The sequence below is a fragment of the Camponotus vicinus genome, unplaced genomic scaffold (assembly GCF_025532165.1).
Source record: "Camponotus vicinus isolate PSW18456_S1 unplaced genomic scaffold, iyCamVici1.0 SCAF_4, whole genome shotgun sequence".
NCBI classification, from domain to species: domain Eukaryota; kingdom Metazoa; phylum Arthropoda; class Insecta; order Hymenoptera; family Formicidae; genus Camponotus; species Camponotus vicinus.
In genome coordinates this window covers 20770409-20793724 of record NW_028141976.1, presented here as the reverse complement: position 1 = coordinate 20793724, position 23316 = coordinate 20770409, and the positions used below count along the sequence as shown (strand labels likewise).

The window sequence follows — 23316 nt, the reverse complement described above, 5'->3', positions numbered from 1 at the left end:
TTGTATTTGAACCGCGCTCTCTCCGACACTTGTATCGATCTTTTTTTTCCGCAGTGCTACACGTGTTGCCAAAATTAAAATTAATTATTCTGAAAAAAATGTGCATAACTCTTAAAAAAATAATTGAAAAAAATGCGTTTGGTGATTTTTTTAACGAACAGATTAGAAGATATAATAATAGGTGATCCTTATTGGACTTCCAGTGTCACTAAGGGTTAATATTCGGAGAAAGTGTACATATTTTATGTGGCATTTAGCAGTCTCGAGAAATCGCGCGCCTGTGGTCGCGAGCGTTTTGCGAGCGATTTTACGGCTGCAGATAAGAGCCGAAAGTAAATCTGACTCAACGACGTAATTATGAATATTTTCGCGTTATTAATTTATTTCTAGGTGAAAGTGAACATTACGTAAACAGATGCTGGCATAGCGTTAATCGAATTATCTTTATCTATCGGACTTTAAATATTCGACAGTAAATATTCTTGCTAAAGATGACATGTCATCAAAAAGAAATTACAATAATACATACAAGTAAATTTCGATCTTTCACTTACGAAAATCAACTCTAGCCCTTTGTGGAAGCTGTTATCCAGCACTTAGATATTTCGTGTATCCATGTAAAGGCCCCGACGATCCAATCTTATCGTGACGAGGGACTCTGAGTTCGGTCGGATCCCATATAAATTATTACCACGAATTTCGAAACACTCCACCTCCATCTCTTTTTCCTCTCTCTTTTCTCTTTCATTTCGAGGCTCGCTGTCTGTTTCTCCAACAATCTGGTAGGAATTTAACGCGTTACGATCGTCGTGGCGAGGAGACACTGGAGATGGGGGAGACGGCACCTAATCAAAGAATGGCGGTAATCACCGAAAATAATGTCCCAACATTTCGTAGACCTTTAAAGCCTACGTACACGGCCGGTTTGAGCAACCGAGACGCGATGGGCAATAAATTGTTGACACCTACGCGCGAATACTGCGTGCTCGCCTCTTTTCTCTCTCTTTGTCTTGTTCCGCTAAGACGATTTCCGCTTTGTCCGTCCTTCTTTCTAGCCTCGTCGGCCGATCACCGATTCGAGACACCTTAAAACAATAATGAGGGGAGAGCTCGTTGTTAATGCGTTGCATTTTTGCGCGAGACATTTTGTGACAGATGGGGATAAATTTACGGACGGATGTGTCGTATCGACGACGTAACTTTCTTCGCGACGATATTTCAATCGCGGGCGACATTGAAATGTACGTGCGCGACATGAAAATTACGTCAAAATCGCGCGATATAAAAGGAAAAAGAATAATCGTCGGTCGAAAAAGCGTTCCGTCAATACGTCGTGTTCGAATAAAAGTTGTTTTTCGAGCAATTGTTAAATACAATGTAGTTTTATGATACAAGCAATGGACAATCGTAAAGCATAATGAGCACATGATGTAACGTTTCTCGAAATGACTATTACAATGTTTTATTCTTACGCTTACAAAGAAATACGCGACAATATATGCGCATATGAATATACAAGACGATTTGAAAAAGATGATATTTTATACCTAATCGGTAAAAAGCTACGTAGACCTATTGTATAAAATACGTAAATGACTCAATGTCTCAATGTCGCGCGAAATATGCATAAAATCATTCACAAAAATTGAATTTGTATTGATAATAGGATATAAGTTAAGCTGAAAATAAATATATAACTGTCAATGTTCACATTGCGTTATATTCTTTTATGCGTTTCCACAGACAATAATGACTGGCAGACGTTTTCATGAAAATTGCACATTTTGCAGACACATCTATACAAAGTAAATGCTTTGAAAGGACACATGAGGCAGTCTATGGATAGAAACAATATTTCTCTTTCAGTCGCTTTCTTTAAGTTAGATCAACGCAATTGAAAACAGACATTCTGTGGCATAACATAGAAATAGCTTTGAATTCTAAATAAATTTTATCAACGTTACTGTGCGTATTATATAATCATTTATTAGAAAAATAAGTAAAAACTGATTCAATATTAACCAGTTCACTGGTACACCCGAAATCAACGTTTTGTGCCAAAACTGGTGAGAGCAAATAAATTCGTATTTTACATGAAAGTTTATCTATAAAGGGTTTTTTGCGTCGCTGGTGACGAATCAAGGGTCGAAATTTCAAAATTCAAAATGGCGAATCCAATATGGCGGACTAATTTTACTTCATTATGGAGAAGATCAAATTCGATATGTTCGCGTTTTTCGAGTCTCTTATGACGAATCTATAGACAAAATTGCAAAATTTAAACTAGCAGATCCAATATGGCAGTTTCTAGTGATTAACTTTGATATTCCATTATGGAAATATATCACACTCGGTACGTTTTTTGGTCGCAGATAACGGATTAGTTCAAGACATTCAAACTTGAACATATCGAATTTGAATCTTCTCTAATGGAATAACAAATATAATAATAGAATAACAAAATTAATTCACCATACTAAATCCGCCATTTTGAATTTTAAAATTTTGATCCCAAATTTGTCATCAGCGACCCGAAAAATGTGAGTGTATCAAGTTTCATGCAAATCCGTTGAAAATTGGCAGTTATTCATAGTGGACATATATGGGCCATTACCAGTTGTGGCACTTTTTTTTGGCCATATATGGGCCATTACCAGTGAACTGGTTAAGAAAATATTGTATAATACTAAAATAATTTCTTTTTTATTTTTTAAACTACATATCCGGTATCAATTAATAATATTCGTTAAATTATTTAGTTTCTGTTTGTGGATTACGGCACAAGAAAATATTAGCAATTATCCAAAGTCGTTGTCTGGAAAGGAAAGCAAATATTAGTTCCTCGTCGCATCGCCGCCACTCGAGAGACGCAATTATCGGATATTCGTAAAAAGACGAAAGAAGAGGGCAACAAGACGGGCGTTGATGCGACCGATACCGTTATAGCGTAGTCTATAATAAAGTAAATAAAGAGTCCAACCGAGAGAGAGACAACTTGACTTTCCGCTAAGGTGAATCGTACTTTTATTTTTCCCTTCGTTCAACGGAGAAGGGACGAAAAGGAATCGCACATCCTCGAACCAGTTCGGAGGCAGCCTATTCGTTCTCCACTCGTTACCCATTATCATTCTTGATATCATTTGTTGATTATGTAATTGACAGCCAGTAAAACTTCGTTCTTCCCTAATTTTATCGGTCACCTGCCGATTCATCGCATGTGACTATTTCCTTTTTACAAAGCTCTTTTTACATTCGAAAGAATTGTCAGCAAATACAAAGATAAAATCATTTGTAAGCATTTTAAATATTCCGATAGAGTTCAGGTTTCATCCCTTCGTTCTTCTTTTAATCTTCATACCTTCAAATGTTTTAATAATTTTTTATAGAATCCGCAAGATTACGAGATCAAAAAAATTTACAAAAAGAATGTGAAAAGATGTATAAATCCTTATTCTTAATTATAAAATCATTAAAATTGCAGGATATTGATCCATTATTTTATTTTTCTTTATGTATAAATCTTGTGAAAAAAACGTAATGTTTATGATACTGAAAATAATATTGCTTTTATAGAGAGATTTTCTTATATCATTTGCCATTTTTCTTTGAAGAAAAGATATGTAAATTGCTCAATCTCACGATATTGTGTGTTTCGTATTTAAATATCATTACAAAGTAAATTATTCATGAACATTAATTTCTTGACATTTCATTGAAATCGAAGTCTTATGTGGCAGGGAAAGTAGGCATTTTCGCGTTACATAAGAATCTATCAAATCTGAAAATATGACTATTTATTTTTACAGGTAATAAATTTCCGGTTTAGCAGCTATTCTATTGCGAATTATTTCCTCTACTTTTCTCATTGATTGCAAATGGTTTTTTTTTATAATAGATTCTTTCTCGAGCATAAAATGCATTACGAGTAGAAACAGCGATGGAAATATACCATTAAAATTGCTCATAAATGCGCGAAATCGTTTTTATAGTGCAAATTTCGTTTTCTTTCAATCTAGTAATAGGTAAAACTATTTTTAATAACTTTTATTAATGCGAGTTTTGAGTATCAATATTTTTTTTTATACAAGAAATTATCCGATTTCAGTAAAAAAATTGTAATATACTATATGTATAAATTGCAATATACTATATGTAAATGTAAATTGTAATATACTATATGTAATTAAACCAATTTTATATCTAACACGATCGCTGTAAAATAGTCTTAATTCGATAATTCAGATCTATAAAGAGATAAACGTCTATTATGTTAATTTTATTATATTACTTGATGTTTCTGGCGAAAAGGCGGAAATGATTATTACACAGTCTGAAAAAAAAAAACATTTTATCTTACACTGGCAACTATTCAGCATCTATAATAAACATAATTAAATATTCAGAAACAGTTTATTAGTCAGGGAAAATTTTGACAAACAATTTTTAAGCCATTATATAAAATATCAAGAATAGTAGATCTATTACTTAATTTCGCCAGGCATTTTTACGATCAAGTATATTGTTCTTGAAGACAATGTGCAATGCAATACAGTTTTTATCGCGGCACACGATTTATGCCAGCTGACCACGCGACGAAACCCCATCAGTATTTGCGTGCGTTAATCGCTCACGTATGCTTCGACGAGAAAGGATTATGGGCATGAGAAGGCCATATCGCATGTCGTCGCTTGACGCGCGCGACAGTTACCCCGTCCAATTATCATCCGAGCCGTGACACACCTGCGGCGAGTCGGACCGCGCCGCCCCGATCCTTTCTAGCGAGTCAGACAGAAGCTACGCGCATTAATATCCTCACGCCCGGCGGCGCATTGTTCTCGTTAAATAGGGCGAGAGTAGCGGCTTCGCGAATCGCGATAATCACCGGCGCGACGGTGCATCTGCATACAAGCTGACCAGCGCCGAGCCGAGGACGAGCGAAGCGAGCGAACGGAGCGGAGCGTCCGGTGACAACGGATAAGGGGATCAGTCCGTAAATGTAAACTTGAACGAGCGGCGCAAAAAGTGCGCGACTCTTCTGCGTCGGGCGAAGGGCCGTTTGTCTGGGTAGAGGCCGGAACGAGCGGAGGCTCCTCTCTCGGGCTCTTCTCTCCCTCGTCTCGACCCCGGTGCGCGCTCTCGGCTCTTGTGCACTCGGTTCCCCGATGCTCTTCTCCACCGCTTGTAGTGTCTTCCTCGCCTTGCTTCCCTCGCGCCGTTCCTCTTCTTCCGTCTCTGCGCTCTCTCCGCTCCCCCTCGCCAATTCCGCCCTCCTCTTCCCTTCCCCGTTGGTTCCCGTCTCCGTCGTCTCTGTGTGTTTCGCTTCTTGCGCCGCTCGTACGCTCATCTCCATTCCGTCCACGCCGCTCATCCTTTTTCTCGCGGCGGTCGTCGCGATCCCGGAAAACGCGCGCGCGTCTCTGAATCGCCTTGCTCGTTCGCTCTCAGCCGCGACCGACGAGGCTTTCTCTACGAAACGTCTGTTTCGAGATCCGTTTAAGGGATACAACGCAGAAAAGACTTTTATGAAAAACATTTTTCTCTCTCTCTCGATGCTGCACGCGTATATACGAAGGAGAATTGAATTATATGCGAAAATTTGTTTTTGTATTTTTTAGTTTAAAAAATGAACATGGGAAAAAATATTGCATATGTGTTAATATTAATACTAAAGGAAAAATATTGAAATTGAAATATTCAGCACATTTCAGTGGTTTTTCGAACCTCATTTCTTAAGCACGCGTGAATAATTAGCTCGGATAAGAAACGAGCATGTTGTCAGTCTTTTCTCTTTACACGCTTTATTAACTCTCTAGTCTAGACATACGAAGGATACGAACACAGAAGAGCTATTGTGCATGTTGTTCGGCATTCAGCTTGTATGCCTCTGTAAGCTTTTGCGAGTGGGCATTTACTCGACAGTGCGCAATCTCGTTTTTAACTTATAATTATGCGCTGCACGTTATAGAAAATAATATTGCTATGGTGTGTGCTTGCTAAAGCAGAATGTGTCAGATCTCTTATCCATCATTAGAAACAAAATTATAAAATATCACGGCCGTATACGACATAATCATATTCGATATGACAATCAAATTGTTGAGAATTAGCAAATACTCTTCCATATAACCAAGTTTAGGAAACTATATATTCGCGGTTTTTCAATATTTTATCATAAGTTTAATTTTTTTAATTGATTCGCTCGTTGAATGTGATTTAATATCGATGTATATCCATGATATATTCCGCGTCTCCTTCCTTGTTTTCACTTTTCTTTTTTTATACGCTACTATTTTTTACATCGTACTTCTTCCGGCGAGAGAGAAGGCAGCAAAAGGCAGCGATGCAGTCGGTGGAGGAAGAGCACATTCGGTGAATTGAATTATTTAAAGCTCGCGCAAGAACAGGCGTCTTTTATGAGTGGCTCCACACAATGCCGGCTTTGTGCCTCTCGGATACACGTGTTGCGTCCGCGCGTTCACGTACGCGGCGCGGCCGCGTCGCCCGGCATGAATGTGCTAATAATGAAGGTAAATTTGTTCCGAGGAGTCATTAATTAAAGTATTTTGTAACAAGGCGACGTCCACCGCCGTGCGCATCGCCGCGGTCTCTCCATCCGGGCTTTCTTTCCACCCTGCGCGCGCGTTACATAACATACGGGGCGGTTGAGAGTTGCCGTTGGAGCAACCAGAATTGCCAGGGTATGGGCATCCCTCGTAACCTTTGGACAGTAGAAATAAATGAATGTACTCTCAAATGGCTACAATGAAGACACATGGAACACGATTGATGGTGATGTTTCTTTGAAAGAAAAATTATTCATATTCGTGCTTGTTTAAAGGAAAAGACCGTAACTCTGAAGCATTCTGTATATATATGTATATGTACGCGTGCTCGTAGGGTGTCTCTCTATGTGTCGTGTGTATATATGCGCGCGAATAGATGAGAGCCGGTGGCACAAGAACGGCGTATAAATAAAAGTGGCGATCGTAGAATTGCTAATGTTTTAAAAAGAGATATTATTCTTTTCAGAAGATGACAGGGCGCGCGTCACAACGCGAGACTTTTCAGAAAGTCGTTAGAAACGGGGTGGTGGGGAACTGAAAAAGGGCGTAAAGATGACGGAAGAACCGCGACGATGGGTCGACGTTGGCGGTGGTGGATAGTGGGATGGCCAACATCTCGTGTTTTCTCTTTGCGCGGACTTGCGTGGATACACGTGTACAAGTCCGCGCAAGCGAACTCGCACCGCCATACTTAAATATTGCTCACCGAGACATTCTGCATATATGTATATGTATATCTATATACACAACGGATACGCGCGCACAGACGGCCACAAACGAGCGAGTTTGCGTGAATACATTATATGTGTCTATACAAAACAAGCGGCCACCAGTAATTCAAAGGCCCCATTCAAGGCTCTGTCTCTATTCTTACTCTCGCGTTTGTAAACCATTTCATTTGCCCCTCGCCGAAGCGTATACTAATAACTAATAAGAAACTCTGCTCCCGGACTTTTAACCGCCAACAACGTATCACGGTGCTGCCTTCATTATACAAATAACCAACGCGCGGCCAACAGTTGCTTTAATATTGTCTCGACCAGCCGGGAAAGCAATAAGGGAAGCGTAGGAAGTTGATTCAAAGTGTAAGACACTATTCACTTTTGCCACGCGATGTTTCATACGTAAGGGCGTGTTCTTGGATGGCGAAAAAACGACAAGGCAATCATAATATAAAAAATTAATGAATTAATTTGATTTGTGGAGAAATATTTTGTGCACTGCTTAGATGTTGATCATCCATGGCATATCATATGTAAAATAGTTTAAAAAATCTCCATCAAACTTTATTACAGTTTTCCAGATTGCTTTGTTTTTTTAGTCTCTGTGATCTAGATGTGTCTCGGCATATCAAACTTAACGATACTCATTATCAATCAAAATTAGGCTTGTACTATACATACATATTTCATTTTTAATCGCTATGTTAAAAATTTTTGTGTTATGCCAATATCTGCTAGAATGATCGACGTTGAAAATACAGCACAAAGTTTAAGATAATGGTAATTTTTCATATAACTTGTATAGGATATGTATGCTTATATGTGTATTTTATATGATACTACTACTTATCAGCAAGGGCGATCTATCATCGACGCCATTAAGATATCTTTTTCGCAGAAAACGCAAAACTTACGACATACATTACTGATGTTTTATTCATAAAATGATCTACAGTCTACTGGTTTTACCAAATTAAATAAATATATTTATTTAATGAATTTTGAGATAAAGAGAGTTTTAATAAGAAAATATATCTGATCTTTTTTACAATTAATGTTATACTTGTTGGCCTAATTAAAGTAATAATGTGCATTATTAGGTATCTCTATAGAATATTTATAAATATTTATGTGTTTCTTTAATTGTTAGATAAAATCGTCTATACAAATACTGAAAGCGTAATTTATATTGCACATGTTGTTAAATTCATATTATATTTAATTACATGGCGTATTTTATATCTTGCGTATGTTATTCAAAATGATAATAAAAAAAGTGGTGGAAAAAGTATTATTTTAAACATCGTTAAGATTAAAAAAGATTTTCGACATTTCATACATTTCAATAATAATTAAATTATTAATAAATATAAATGTAAATAATTGATTACATACAATTAATCTTTTTTCATGAAAATTGATTCTTTCTTGTAAAACTTTTGTAATCTTCTAAAATGTGGAAAGAGAAATATATACGTGCGAGAGTAAGATTTTAATCTATTTTGCTGTCAAAGTTAATAAACGGGCGTGAAAAACGAGCTCATGTAATTACAGTCACTTAATTTGCTCTTCACGGAAGAAAGATTACGTGTCTATTTAGATTGATATCGCGATGAAACCATTGAGTGTCGCGAATATCTCGCGCTCACTTTTCGATAGATATCGACTTAGCGAGTATGCATTCATGTTCCATCGTAAGAGCGAAACTATGGACATCGCAAACGTGAAATCGCGTTGGTATGCGAGTTACGTCATCTGCGACGCCATCAGGTGAAGACACGCTCGGGACGACGAGGTGTCCTTGGTGGACACCTGTCGGGACTCCCCGTCGACGGGACGATTATCGAATGACGAGAGCGAGCACGAGCGCAGTTACGAAGGCAGGGTTTCGGAAGAGCCGATGTGATCTGAGGCAGGTGGGGCAGAATGAGGGGAGAATCACCCTCTTGCACTCCAAGTTCGATGAAATTTCAGTCCGGGCCGAGAGAAGATCGGCCGGTAAATTGACGAAGGGCGAATGCGCCGGAGGCGCCCTCTCCAACCCCCTGCCGCTAATCCACCCCTGCCTCTCCCCCCCGCCCCCGCGCAGAACGCAGTAAGCCACCGACCGACTAGATTGACGTCAGACAGAGGAAACGGCTCCGCGCCTAGTGATTGTCATTTTCCGGCCTGCATCCGGACTGCATGCTTTTTCTCCGTTCGCGCTCTTTTCCTCGCGCGCCTGCTCGTTAATTATTTTTTACGATTAAGTGTGCCGCGTCGTCTGTACGCCCGTTTCGGAACAGGATACTGATTGCCATCCCGCCGTAGATCGTTCTCGGCCTCGGGAATTGTCCCAAGCTCTCGAGTTCGATTTGTATTTCTTTCCTCTCTCGTTCTTTTCACGCGATTAAGTCGATTGCCGGATCGTATAAAGAGTTAAAGGGACGCGTTTCTGTTATTACAGTAATTTTTCTTAATCGCATTTTCTGAGACGTTCCGTGATTAATAAAATTTATAATTATCCGAGGCGCAATGTCTAAAGAAAAAAAAAACTGTCTTTATTCCTCGGATATAATCGCAGATTTTAAGACAGTTTTTTTTTTCTATTTACTGGAAGATAAATTTATCGAGGCTTTTTAGGGTGCTAAAAATACATTAAGCTATAATTCGAGTGCGGTCTGGCAAGACTTCCGTTGCGGAAAAAAGAATGATTCTCTTGGCCGAACGTTTGTTCTTCGTGGTAAAGGAGCAAGCAGTGATCTCTCAATGGAGAGACTCAGCTCCATAAATAACCCTCGCAACAAGGATTAGTTCCCCTTTTTCGTCCGGTTCATTGTAAATTAATTACCTGGAAATGAGAAATCTCCGGTATACATTTTTCTCGGCCGTCGACGCATTCAACGGGAGATAAAAGCCGTTCTTTGAGCCTGATCGCTTTTTCATCTATATATCGCGAAATAGAATCGTTCGCTAAGACTGAAACGGTAAGACCGAAATGTTTCGACAGAGTTGTTGACATGAGATGCACATGTGTTAGGATAAATTGATACCTTTGCATCACACAAATAGCACACACTTCAAAGTCTACAAACCTTTGCCGTCAAATGACGACCTACGAATTTATGTCTCTGATTGAATCAACACAACGGCAGACGCGTCATTTCTAACATCAGTCGGAGTCTATTTCGCTCGAATATTTTTTATCATATTATCTTTGTACATTGAACCGATATTAGAGACACGAAGATACTGGGAATACATATATACATACATGTATACGTAAAGAGATGAAAGAAATTGCGAAGAAAGCGCATACGCGAATCGACGACGGTCGCGACGAAAATTTGCAAGGTTCTACTAATTGAATTAGAGAACGATTGTTACCCGTCCTACGCGACGTATATATGCAGATGCATATACGGAGACGCGATTACGGAGGAGTCTCGCGCGTTTCAACGCACATATCGGCGCCTACGCAACTGCGCGCCGGCCATGGTGGAATTTTCACCTGCTCAAATAGTGCCCGGACCGTCAAGCTCGCCGTGTCATTGTGTTTACATTATTATGTTAATCACAACGTGCGGCAGTAACAATGCGTCAACCTCGATTTAGGAAGCGGCTCGAAAAGGAACATATAGCTGAACAAATATTAACTGAGCAAATCATTAGTTTCCTCCTCGCCTCCTCTTTTATGTCGGACGGCGTTTGTTCGAGGAGTCTCGAGGCACACGCATACATACATCGTGCCGTGCAATACATTGATTTCGAGAGACTCGTGAAGTAGTCGGCCCCATAATTTGCAAATTAAGCTTAGCTATTTGCGATGCCACCAAGTGCTATACCTGTGAAACCGCGGATAATACACAGCTCGGACGATTGCGCAATTGTGTAATTTACACATTTTTATTCTTGTCTACTCTTCGCGAATACAATTCAATACAAAATCAATATTTGAAAACATCGAAAACGTACAGTACCAAGATAAAATAAGATACAGAGAATAAGATGTAGAGAAGGATATTTTTACTCTCTTGTCCGATTCGTATTCGCTTAAGTTCTATTCATATACGTTGGTAAATTTAAAAAAAGAAGATAAAAATAAAATTTTTATTACACAAGAGAGCCAGAATCAATAGCAAATTCGCGAAAAATATGTATGTTTAAAAATAGCGATAAAATCTATAGTAAACACCAATTTTTAACATGTAACAAATATAGTCGAAGATGTACATACATCCGTATAGCGGAAAACCAGCCGCTCGAATAAACACAAGCTATTAGAGCGACGCTCGAACAAATCGCGCGTGACCGGAACACCGCGGTACAATTAAACGAGGCGAAGCCGAGTCGAACGAGAAGGAAACAAGAACGTCGCATCCAACGGCGAAATGGTCCTCGACCGACTAATGACGACGCGCGGCACGCGTCGTCGATACGCCGCGAAAAAACGATATCGATCGTGAATCCACCGATGCGAGACGCGCTCGAGAGACTCGTGGCGCTAATCACGTTAGCATAGCACTGCTGATCGTAGTGCGGCGGCCGAATGAAGGAGCTGAAAAGTGTACTCGGCGGTGGGTCCACTTGGAAGGAGCACTCTATGCGGTACAATACCTGCCGCGAATCTATGATACGCGAATTCCCATCGGCCGACTCTATTGGGATCGACTTTACTATGGCTAAAGCCGCTGATTCGAATTCTGGCTTTGAAAGAATTTTTTATATTTATTTTTATTTAAAAAAAACAGAAAATTGATTCGATACAGTGAAAAAGGTATCAATTTTATTTCATTTGAAAAATAAATATTTCGTTTGTGCGATGTATCAATAATAATAATAATGTAATAATTTTCGTCAGGTATTAAGAGTGGGAGGCATTTTAACCCTTAGGTTTCTCAATGCCGTTGATATTATCGTACTTTTTTTCTCATTCCAACGATAAGTCCGTTCCTCGCAAGCATCCCTCTTTTATCCCCGTCCATCCCGCTGCGACGTGTAACGCAATTACGATTGTTGTTTGAATGAACAATCAAGCACCCTCGAGGCGCGCCTCCAATCATTCAATTTCTGTTCAATCGACTTCTCTGCTCTCGCGCGCGCTGGCAGTCGGTTCCCGCGCCCCTTCCTTTCTCCTGAGAATCATCGCCGTGTCGGAAAGAGACGGAAGGAAAGGAGAGACAGGGAAAAAGGGGTCGGTGCGTCGAAGGATAAAGAGAGAGTGGGCGACGAACGCGCTCGGTCGCGGGGAGGATTGGGGTGCGGGCCCGCGATTATTGTCGCTTTCCCGACTGACAAAGTAACTGCGCCGGAATACTTCTTATTTCCTGCCGCTGACAGGGCGCGTATTACGAGAAAAGAAAGCTAATAACAGCCACCGCGCCGCCGTCTCGTTCGGCTACCTGCATTGACAGGCGCGCCTCGCAAACCCGTCCCGGGTTACATGGCCGTCCCCGACTCCTCGGCCCCCTTGGCCCTCGCTATTGATTTGTGCTGGTGGAATCGGGTACGCGCGTGTGTAGCGGGGACGAGCCTGTGAAACCCGGTTATTAGTTCCCTGCGGGAGAGCGGACTTCTCTCTCTCTTTCATTTTTTTTCGATTCTTGAAGATACCGTACGAAGCTTCTCGAATGAAGATGGAAAAAGACGGAGAAAGGTCGAGAGGCCGCCTATTATTTCATCCATGATGTCACTGCCACAAGCGTCGCGGGATATTAACATGAATGTGACGTCCCAAATCGTCGATAGGCTATTTACGCGATGGTGCTGATATCAGCCGCGGGGAGACACGCGATTAACTTGGCTCGTCATAAATGAAGAGTCGGGCGTGATCTCCATAAAATATGAATAATGAGAGGGAAACAATAAATTTCTTAAATAGGAAAAAACACGGACACGAGCGGTAAATTTTTTTTACTTCAACTAATCTTTCGTAATCTGTATAAAAAAATAGACATTAATCTATTAAATATTCCATTTTTACTTGAATGATATCAGTGTTAGTTTCGCGTCTTGTAACATATTAATTTAACGGGAACTTTGTAATCAAAGATCAAAAAGTAATTATCATATTAAAGCGAAATCGTAATACGATTTGATGTCATAAGACGATTTCTTTTCCGGATTCCGAGATTTATATAGATTTCGATATACGCCGTTAATATCCGTGTCAATAAATCGAAGGTAGATCGACCCGAAACTTGACAAACTCGTTTGAATCATGAGTTTTTATATCGCAATTTAAACAGTTAAAGAAAACTACATGGTATACATGTTTTTCAAGCTTCTACGTTATCGTGAAGCGATATGGTATAAGATATCTCTTTTCTCATTCCGATTTTGCTTTTCTCACATTATATCTTGCGCGTTCACAATTTGTACCTCTTTAAATCTCCAGTAAACATAACGATCATAAAGTGCTAACAACGTTGCCTTAATACTATCGTTTCCACGCTTACCTCATAAACCTCTACGTTTCATGGATTCCACGGAACTTTTACGGTATCGTTAGTATGTCGAATTTACATACGCCTCTATATAATATTCCGCGAACAAGACACAATTTGTCGCGCACGGACCCAATAAACGATAAAAATAAGGTGCAAGAAGTAGCCCTCTCTCGAAGGGGATGCACCCGCATCAAAAACGAATTCTTATAAATTAAAAAAACAAATTCTCGTTCGCGCGAGGTACAGAATGTAACGGGTTAATTATCGTGTTTACACGGGAAGTACAGTAACCAGCGATTCCTTGGAGTACAAATACCGGTAACTTAGTTAAGACGAGCGCTCGCGTTCGGATCTAGAGCGGAGACGCCGGAGGAAGGAGAAAAGGGGGGGAACACCGAGACGGGAGGAGAAGGAGAGAGAGAACGGATAAGAGACGACAGTTCAGAAGAGAGGAAAAGAGATTCGCGACGTTTGTGTGTGTGTGTGTGTGTGTTGTCTATATGAATACCTGTACATGCATACATGTGGCGACCGATGGCGAAGGGGCAGCCGGTAGCGAGGGGGGCGGGAGGGGCCAACGGGTGAACAGGTGAACGGCCTGCCGCGTCCTTGCGAGCCACCTGACCACACCGGCCGTGCCGCCACCACTCGGCCTCTCCAGCATCCTTCCAGCGGTTCGGGCTCGCCTCTTCCAACCGGCAAACCTCGTTCGTCCTACCGGGCTTCTACCTGACCGATCGCATACATTTACGGCTCCTCTGTGCCGATTCCCGCGAGTTCTCCCGCGATCGCTCCTGAATCTTTGACATGCCATTCTGGTTACTCATGACTTGTCACAAGTTTACCGTAATCAGTATCGAACTCAAATGCGGATCTCGTCGCTTGATCTCATCGGTGGATTCTGAAGCTACACTATTTATAATAAATCAACTCATTTTATCTTTCTGAACATCTTTTAATTTTTATACAATTTTTACAAAATATATTTTAACATATAAGTAAGTATAATGTTTATCATAATTCGAGTTTAATATCTGGATGAAGATATTGTATTACAATGATTTATAATGATAATTAATACATACAATAAGTAAATTCTTATGTTCACAACATTACAAAAATTTTGATAACAACAATATACAAATATATATCACAATAATACATATAAATCTTTAACATTTTAAAATGTAAAAGTAATATTCGCGATGCAAAAATAATTTCATTACATTTTTGCAGTCGGTTTCAAGTATTTGTTTCTCGCAACTGTATCCAAAAGTTACCCACCCTTTGTATCGCATGCTTCCTTATTTCCAGAATACGCCCACACATTATTAGCATGTTACTGCGATATCTTACCTTTCTCGGGAACTTCATGTCTGTTTCAACTTGTTTACTTTTTTCATGTAACATGCACGATACAATCTTGTATCTTTTGTATCGTACAATATTGATCGACCATTTAGCATTTATCCGTAGATATTGATTGTTCGAGTCTTTTTACTTTCTAATGAGCTATTTATAAAACACATTTTATCTATCTACGATATTTATAAAACATATTTTATCTATTTTTACGATATTTATGACGCCAAGCGATTTCTACATCTTACTTTACTATATTTACATTATTTAATCCAGTATTAAATTCTTTTTTATTCTCTTTTATCTCTTTTTTATCCGATGTTAATTATTTTATAAATACACCTGGAATTAACATAGTTTTTTTTTATTTTATGTATTATAAACCTATGCAATGTTCCGCTCTTTCTGTTTTCATTAAAAACTATATTCTTCTTGCGTCCGATCCAAAGATATTGACAAAATCATGATAAAGTCAAATAATCTCTATTGTAAATTATTATAATTGCTCGAATCCATAGTAAATATATAATCGTGAAAATTAAAAATAAAAGCGACATCTTTTTAACGAAGAAGAGAGAAAGATGCTTCATAATGTCTTTTCTTTTTACAGCTTATTATTATTTAAAATTTTATAAGGCGCATGTGTTGCGTACATGAAAATACAATTTACTTACATATATTAATTGCTATTGTAAGTAATTATAATATATGCTTCTAAATATTAAAACCGATGTGGGACGAACATTATACATGTAAAAATATTTTTAAAAACTATGTAAGAATTAAAAGTTATAATTCAAAAAGATTTTATATCGTGGTATAGATACATAATTTGTTGCTTTGCGTTTTTAACACGGCGGGAAATAAACTGCGGGATATTTATGTATTCATGATAACGTCTTCTCTCTTGATATGTCGAATCTTCATTATTGCAAAACACTCGCAAAAATATCGCAAACTTTTATGCCTTCTGTGCGTTTATATCCATCCGTTTTCGCGTAATCCAAACTGATTTTATATACGCTCTCGGAACATACCGTATGTCATTGACTGCAATCTTTTCCCTCTCGCAGGCCGATGCTCCAGTACCACTTTCTTACCGGGTCGAAAGTAGCTATTTAGCGTCTTTATGGCTCCTCACTGCCTAGAAACTGTAGTGCGCCTGCGGCTGTGTGGCTTCCACGCTTGCGAATTTATTAGTATTATATTAGCATAGTTCGACCACTTATTCTTATCGTTATTCTTATTATTCGCTGATTATCATACATATTTTTCTACATACATATTTTAATCTTTTTAGTGCATATTTCTTTTCATTTAATTTGTTAGACATATCTTACGTTTCTTTGATTTGTCACAATATAAAGAATATATGAAGAATATAAAAAGAAAAATTTATAATCATTAAAAATCATGAAACGTAAAGTTTTATTGTTGTTATGTAAACCTGCATCAGTGGATTGCAGTTTGCCTGATTTTTAAAGAAAATTAATTTGTGTTACGATTTAGCAACGTCACGATTGTGCGAGTGTTGTTTTTACTTCACGGACGATTGAAACTCAGTTGGACGATTACACGCTTCATGGTGGTATCCTTTCGAAGCATGTAACCAGTATTGGTTCGACAGAGATCGTAGGTTACGGAAAGATCCTTAGGGCTAATGATCCATCACCTCCTGATTCTAAAGTCCAAAGTGGCTATTTAACGACTTTACAGCTGCTTACTTATTCGGTAACGCCCACGTGTCAGGTAAACCACATCGACGCGCTTGCGAACTGATCAGCCGATCTATTAATAGAGCGGGAGCTACCTGCCTATCTTTCGGAATGAGAAATGATACGGGTCTACCTATTTTCGAGAAAAGAGTGGTTAAAAATCGGCAGCTTCCGTTCATCGAATCGCGTGATGAAATATTTTTAACGTTTTTATACGCATTATAAAATCAGATATTTTTTAGTTTGCAAAAAATTTGATAGATCTACCTTTCAAATTTAATTAATATGATAGGTATTATTCAATTATTTTAAATTGGTAAAAAAATCGATCATGACTAGCAATTTGAAGGTTTTAAGATATAACCGCGTGATGATATATATATATATATATATATATATATATATATATATATATATATCATAGATAATGGCAAAATAAAGCATTTTATAATTAGCGAATTATTATAAAAATATCACTGCAATTCTTAATACCAAATATTAAAGAAAATGACATCAAAAAGATTTTCGTCAGATATTTAAATGATCATCACGCGGTTATATCTTAAAACCTTCAAATTGCTAGTGACGATCGATTTTATATATATATATATATATATATAATAGCATAAATAATTGTAATAAAGTATATATATTTTATTACAATTATTTATACTGTATATTTAATGAAATAATTTCAAGCATTTGTTAAATTTAAACACTTTTTTATATGATTATAAATTATGGAAGGGAGAGAGAAATGTTTAGTGAACATTATATTTTCTCAAGACTCCATTTAACATCGTCGGATTCCATGCGGCGGTAGGAATGCCGGCGTTTCAACTCGAAAACATTAAACCATAGAAGCCGTTCGGGAGAGAAAGAGAGAGTAGCGAAGCGGAGAAGAAAAAGACAGTGACGTAGTACCTGCGTTCGAAGGAATCTCGTGTCATCTACCAGGTTCTTCTCTCCTCCTACCTTTGAATCATCGTCCTTTGTCTTTTTCCAGAATCCTTCGTAACCTGTCAGTAACCAACCGCAGATTGCCAATCTTTCGACTTTTATAAAAATGAATTCTAGGTAGCACATTTAATAAAATGTATGTTTTTTCTCATTATGGAATGAAAGTCGTTATGTGGCCATTATGATGCAGGATACACTCGCATTACCTCATAATTGCGAAAATTCATAAATTAATGTAGTTGTAGTATTGCTATAAAAATGCAAATTGCTATAATTTCAGTAGAGATATTGTGGTGCTTTAATTATCCTTTCTTTACTTGTGACTGGATAAATTAAGATTAGGAAGCATTAACACATATTCGTTGCTAAAATTCTTTACATCAGTTTGCTTTTGTTCTTGATGAAACTTCATTTACATTTACTTAATTATATTTCCTTTTGCGAAAAAAAATCTGCAACTTGTAATTCTTTTTTATTCTGTTCCTTGTTAGAACTGTACATTAGGTACAGTATTAACTGTACATTATTAAACACACAGTTATTTTTTCTTTACACCAATTGATTCCTTTCATTATTTTGTACATAAAAGTATTAAGGTAAGATAATCGAAAAATGAATATTTTACAAGATATTTTATGGTTTATGTAAAATTAAGAAATGATTTCAAGCCTCATAACTCGGAAAGTACTTAATGAAAACTAACTTAATTATAGTGTTTTGGAAAGCTCTCGAGATAAGCTACAAGAATATGCAAAAGCATATAGGGTGTCCCATTTAAAAAGTTGGAGGTGACCTTCACATAACCTTGACAACGCTATTCGAGGTCATAATAATGTTGCTGTGTAATGCGCCACATAAAACCCTATAACTTTTGTATGAAACATTTTTTTTTAAAATACGTATTTTTCGAAATATTAAGGGGTTTCCACACTTTTGCTAAACCCTGTATATATGTTAAAGATCCGTGTATAGTAATAAAAAAATAACTAAGTTTACTTTAATATGTAAAATTCAGTTGATGATTATAAAATTTAATATTTGATTATCGCGTACTATTCTTTAACATTAATAAATTTTATTGTCAAGTCAATAGTTTAACGAAATTTAAGAACGAGTTGTGACGACTCGCGCGAGTAATAAAAGTTAGAAGAATATTAGAGAAGTAGAATTGGAAATGTATTACGCGCCAGAGATTCTATCGAAGATTAACCAGCGCGGAATGACGTTTCGCATTATTCATCAAGCTGACCAAGATTTTTTTCTGTCCGCAGGATGGTGCGCTTCCTGATGTTCGCCATAATTGTACGACGGTGGACGGGGTCGATACGGCCGTAAACCCGATCAGCTGGAAGGAGATTCGAAGCCGGTAAGTACAAATGACACCTGCTTATTGTGCTTATTCATTCAGGATGTGGCTATCCAACCGTGTACAATGTGACTTAATGGGGAACCTATAAAGACCTTTAACATTAACTATGAAATCTATCATCGCGTACAGAGTTCAACTATATACCAATGCGATTTATCGGCGATGTAACTTATTCCCCCAGCGATGCATCTCTGCGTAGCATGTTCGTAGCGTGTTCGTACTCGCTTATCGAGCTGTTGCACTTGCATACAAACGCTTGTTACAAGCGTATTTCAATTGAAATCGTGTTAACGTAATGATATAATAGTACTTTAAAACTTTAAAAATCTCAGATACAATCTCATCAAATGGATTCTCATAGAATCTACAACATTTGACTCCGCGTCTTACATTTCTCTCCTCTCAATTTTATTTGCGTTAGACAAAAAGGATTGACATTTTATCTGTTGAAGTGTTAGGGTTATCTTATTCCGTTCTATGAAGTTATTAGATAGAAAAAATCTATAAAAAAATTGTCATGGCGTAGGGAAGAGAGAGAAAGATAGTTATGATATATCACTTCACTGTACACCTTCGGATACTGATATGCTATCGAAATGATTTATACTTTACACGATTACTCTTGCGAGCGATCGATCGAATTGTACGCGATACGCACGTTGTTTGACAATGCGAAACGTGTGAATGTTAATACTTCAGGCGACTAACGTGAAAAATAGAATTTACGTAGAATCGCGCACATGGCAGTATAAATGAGGGACAGAAAAATGCTCATCATATACTTGACTTAATGTTCGAGCTAAGTACATATTCAAACATGCGTGGACAATCACGAACGATGGGACGCGATTTTGCCGGGACAATAAGTCAATCCATTTTCAAGCTGCGCAAGAACTGCCTGACAAAAAAAAGAAAGACCCAAGCTGGATATAGTTATTGCGAGTGCACACGTGAACAGGTCGATCCGGTCGAGTGAGATCAAAAGAGAGATGCGGAATAAAGAACGAAAAGAGAGAGAAGAGTAGAATGGACGCGAGAAAGAAGAAGGCAGGGGGTCTGCGATGGCGACAGGAAAGAGGTGGGAGGGGGGGAAAACAGAAACGTATACGATGGTATCGAGGGCGATAAAGATGTGAGAGAGAGAAAGAGAATACCAGAGACATAGAAAGAGAAAAAGAAAGAGGTGAGGATGTCATACAATAATCGAACCCATTCGTAGCACAATGTTTACAAAAGAGCGATATCTAATCGGCGAAATGCTCGTCGAAAAGTAAACCGAGAACAGGGTGGAGCACAACGTGTCGTCTCCCTTCGTCGTTCACGGCCGTTTTCGTCCATCCGTCTCGCGCTCGCGAGCGCGCGAACGGGTTATGCGCGCCGCAGAACCTCTCCTGATGGCAATACCTGCCGCGCGCGGTGAACAACACACCTCGTTCGGTGATATCTATATATATATACATATATACACGCATTACACTACTTTGTATATCAGTGTGCATGTGCACACGTACTTGACGAGATGCGCGCGCGCGCGCGCACACACATACGCACACTCGCGCCGGTCAGCGCGTATTGGCGTATATACCATCGTCGAGTATTGTATAATGCAGCCATTGATAGCCGTCCTCTCTTTCACGCACGCGATATGCTGTAGTCGTTGCAACCCGTGTCCGGTGACAGCCTCCAGTGTCCAGTCTCCCTCCCGGTGAGTGTCCACAAGATTTATTTTCCCAGGCGATATATACGGGGTGGCGAAATACGTACGCGCTCTCCCACCGCGAAAACGGAAAATTCGGCCCACGATTCAACTCCTTCGCGTATAATCTTAAGGATCAAGCGAGAATAATGATTTGCCACGCGTTGTAGGTTTCAGGACGCAACGAAGAGTGCGATCTAAGCGGAAGTACTATTTAGTGAGGTGTACTTTGTGGGTGGATATTCTGCGTTTTCATTGTGTATCGAACATTGAGATTCTTATCTGTCGTCAAGAATGGAATCGATTAGGTACGTAGAAATCATAGTTTAACTATGCGCGTATTAGCAAAGACGCAAGTTGGAAAAGAAAATTAAATAATAATTATTAATTGTTGCACGTTGAATTTAAAATTTATAGAAGAATTTTGTTTAAAGTCTGATGTAACATATAATGATGAAATGAAATTAAAAATTTTGTATTTTAAATTAAACTTTAAAAGAACAGACGAATCGATAAAATAAAGTATCAGTTCTTAATTAATTTCAAGCAAATTTACCAGCATACATTTAATTTTGCATTTAATGACAAAGATATTTAATGATGAGAATAAATTTTTACTATGAACGATGTATCGTTCGGTCAATCAAAATTGTATGAATGAAAAATGCATTGCAAAAAATCCATCAACAACTGCAGTAATAAGCATATATTTTATACATTGCATGAAACGTTCGGGAAAACGTGTTTTTACTTTACAATTCGCTTTCCAGTCTGGCAATCTGTACTGTATCGCTCCTGTACACGATGAAGCGGAAGCGAGTTACCGTGAGCTTACGCAACGTTCAAGTTCCGTCATTGCTCGCGTAAGACCGACTTGAGGCAAGAAACGTGGCGAGAGTAAAACTCGCGGCTTTCGCCATTAATCGCGTACATCGTCGTTATTTTCTCGATCGCGATTTCGCCGTCTCCCCGGTCATCGTCTCTCTTTCCAGACACTGTCTTTCTCGGGACCCCATGGTACTTAACGAGCAGATCACTTTCAGTTACGGCGATATAACCACGATCGATTTACAAGCCCAGCGAACTGCTGCGATGTCAGGCGCGGAAGATTGCGATCGCCATTGCGATGACCGGTTCGACGAGAGAATCATTCCAACGATCTTTCCTAGGTAAGTGACGAGTTACGATTTGCCGGGAAAATATTGAAAACGATCGGGAACAATCGGGACACCCGTTGAGTCGCCGATCGCTCTGCCGTTCGAAATTGCGTAAACGGAATTGAATTACCGTCCTCTGCGAGAGAACGCGAAATTCGCGTGCACGGTTCGATTTATTGGACGATCGTTGATGGATAGCCACCGAATGGTTGTCATTTTGCGGACAAAAAAAATTGTCGACGAGATCTTCATTCGATGCGCGCGGTGGATGATTTTATCGTATTTTAATTGTCCGCGTTTGTGATTACGTACTTTGCAAGTTTAAAAATATTTACGAATGTTATAAAATATTACTCTCTAAATTTCTTAGAGTGAAATCTAACTCCAAACGAGTGAATATTCACTCCAAGTGATAGTGAAAATACTGCCACTCGTAATTAGTGAACATTCACTTTTCACAAAAGTGAACTGTTTAACTCTGAACGTAAAGTGAATGTGTCACTCGGTTTGAAGTGAATAATTCACTCAATCAGAGTGGAGTCATCACTTTCGTCAAGTTATTTTTCACTCAATTACAAGTGAACAGATTCACTCTTAGGAAGTGAGATTCTAAGCCGTCTTTTACTAATAATAAGATAACACGTTACGTATATGACGTGAAGCTTCGATTAGTTGAAATGAGAAGCAATCATTGCTTTTTACTTGAATTAATCGAAGCTGAACATCGCACACAGCATGTTATCTCATTGTCGGTGTAAAAGCCGATTAACCTCCTTTTTTCTTGTCACAGCTATATAAATATATTTAACGTTACACACACAAAAATATGTTTACATTTCGAAATATGTTAAAATAAAAAGATATATCCCTAAGAAGTTACTTTAATATGTCTTGTATACCAAGTACACGTGCGACGAGTTGGTAACGTCGCGAGACAACGATACGACAGTGTTGCTAATGGCGGACTCATGCGCGTTTCACATGCGCTTTATTCACTCTTCATGAGTGAAAATTTTCACTCTATATAGAGTGAAAATGCTACATAGAGTGAAAATATTCACTCTACAAAATAGAGTATACATATTTACTCTATTTTGCAGAGTGAATTTTTTACTCTACAACAAAAAGTGAGAAGAATTCACTCCTATGAGTGAAAAATCACTCTAACTAGAGTGACTTGACCAGTCACTCAATTTTTCGAGTGCATTTTCACTCTAAGAAATTTAGAGAGTAAGATCACTCTCGTTTCTTTAAATCGTAGGCATTTTCGTACAGTGATGTAATGCGAATTCACAGATTTCTCGAACATCGATTTCCATTTCCGAATACGGATGTCGCATCCGG

The 23316-nt window shown here is 38.5% G+C and overlaps 1 protein-coding gene across 4 annotated transcripts in view; it reads left to right on the top strand.

Moving 5' to 3' along the window:
• Positions 1-23316, top strand: part of Sox102f (transcription factor Sox102F) — a 158745-nt gene that overhangs the window by 25487 nt on the left and 109942 nt on the right. For 2 of the 4 annotated variants that reach the window (XM_083098862.1, XM_083098861.1), the window contains one exon: positions 19022-19116. Coding sequence is in view for 2 of the 4 variants with exons in the window: in XM_083098858.1 (XP_082954984.1) it covers positions 21830-21984 (155 nt within the window). In the remaining 2 variants the exon portion in view is untranslated. Of the gene's footprint in view, positions 1-19021; positions 19117-20916; positions 21124-21750; positions 21985-23316 lie in introns of those variants that run through there. The other 2 variants (XM_083098860.1, XM_083098858.1) reach the window with 2 other exon arrangements.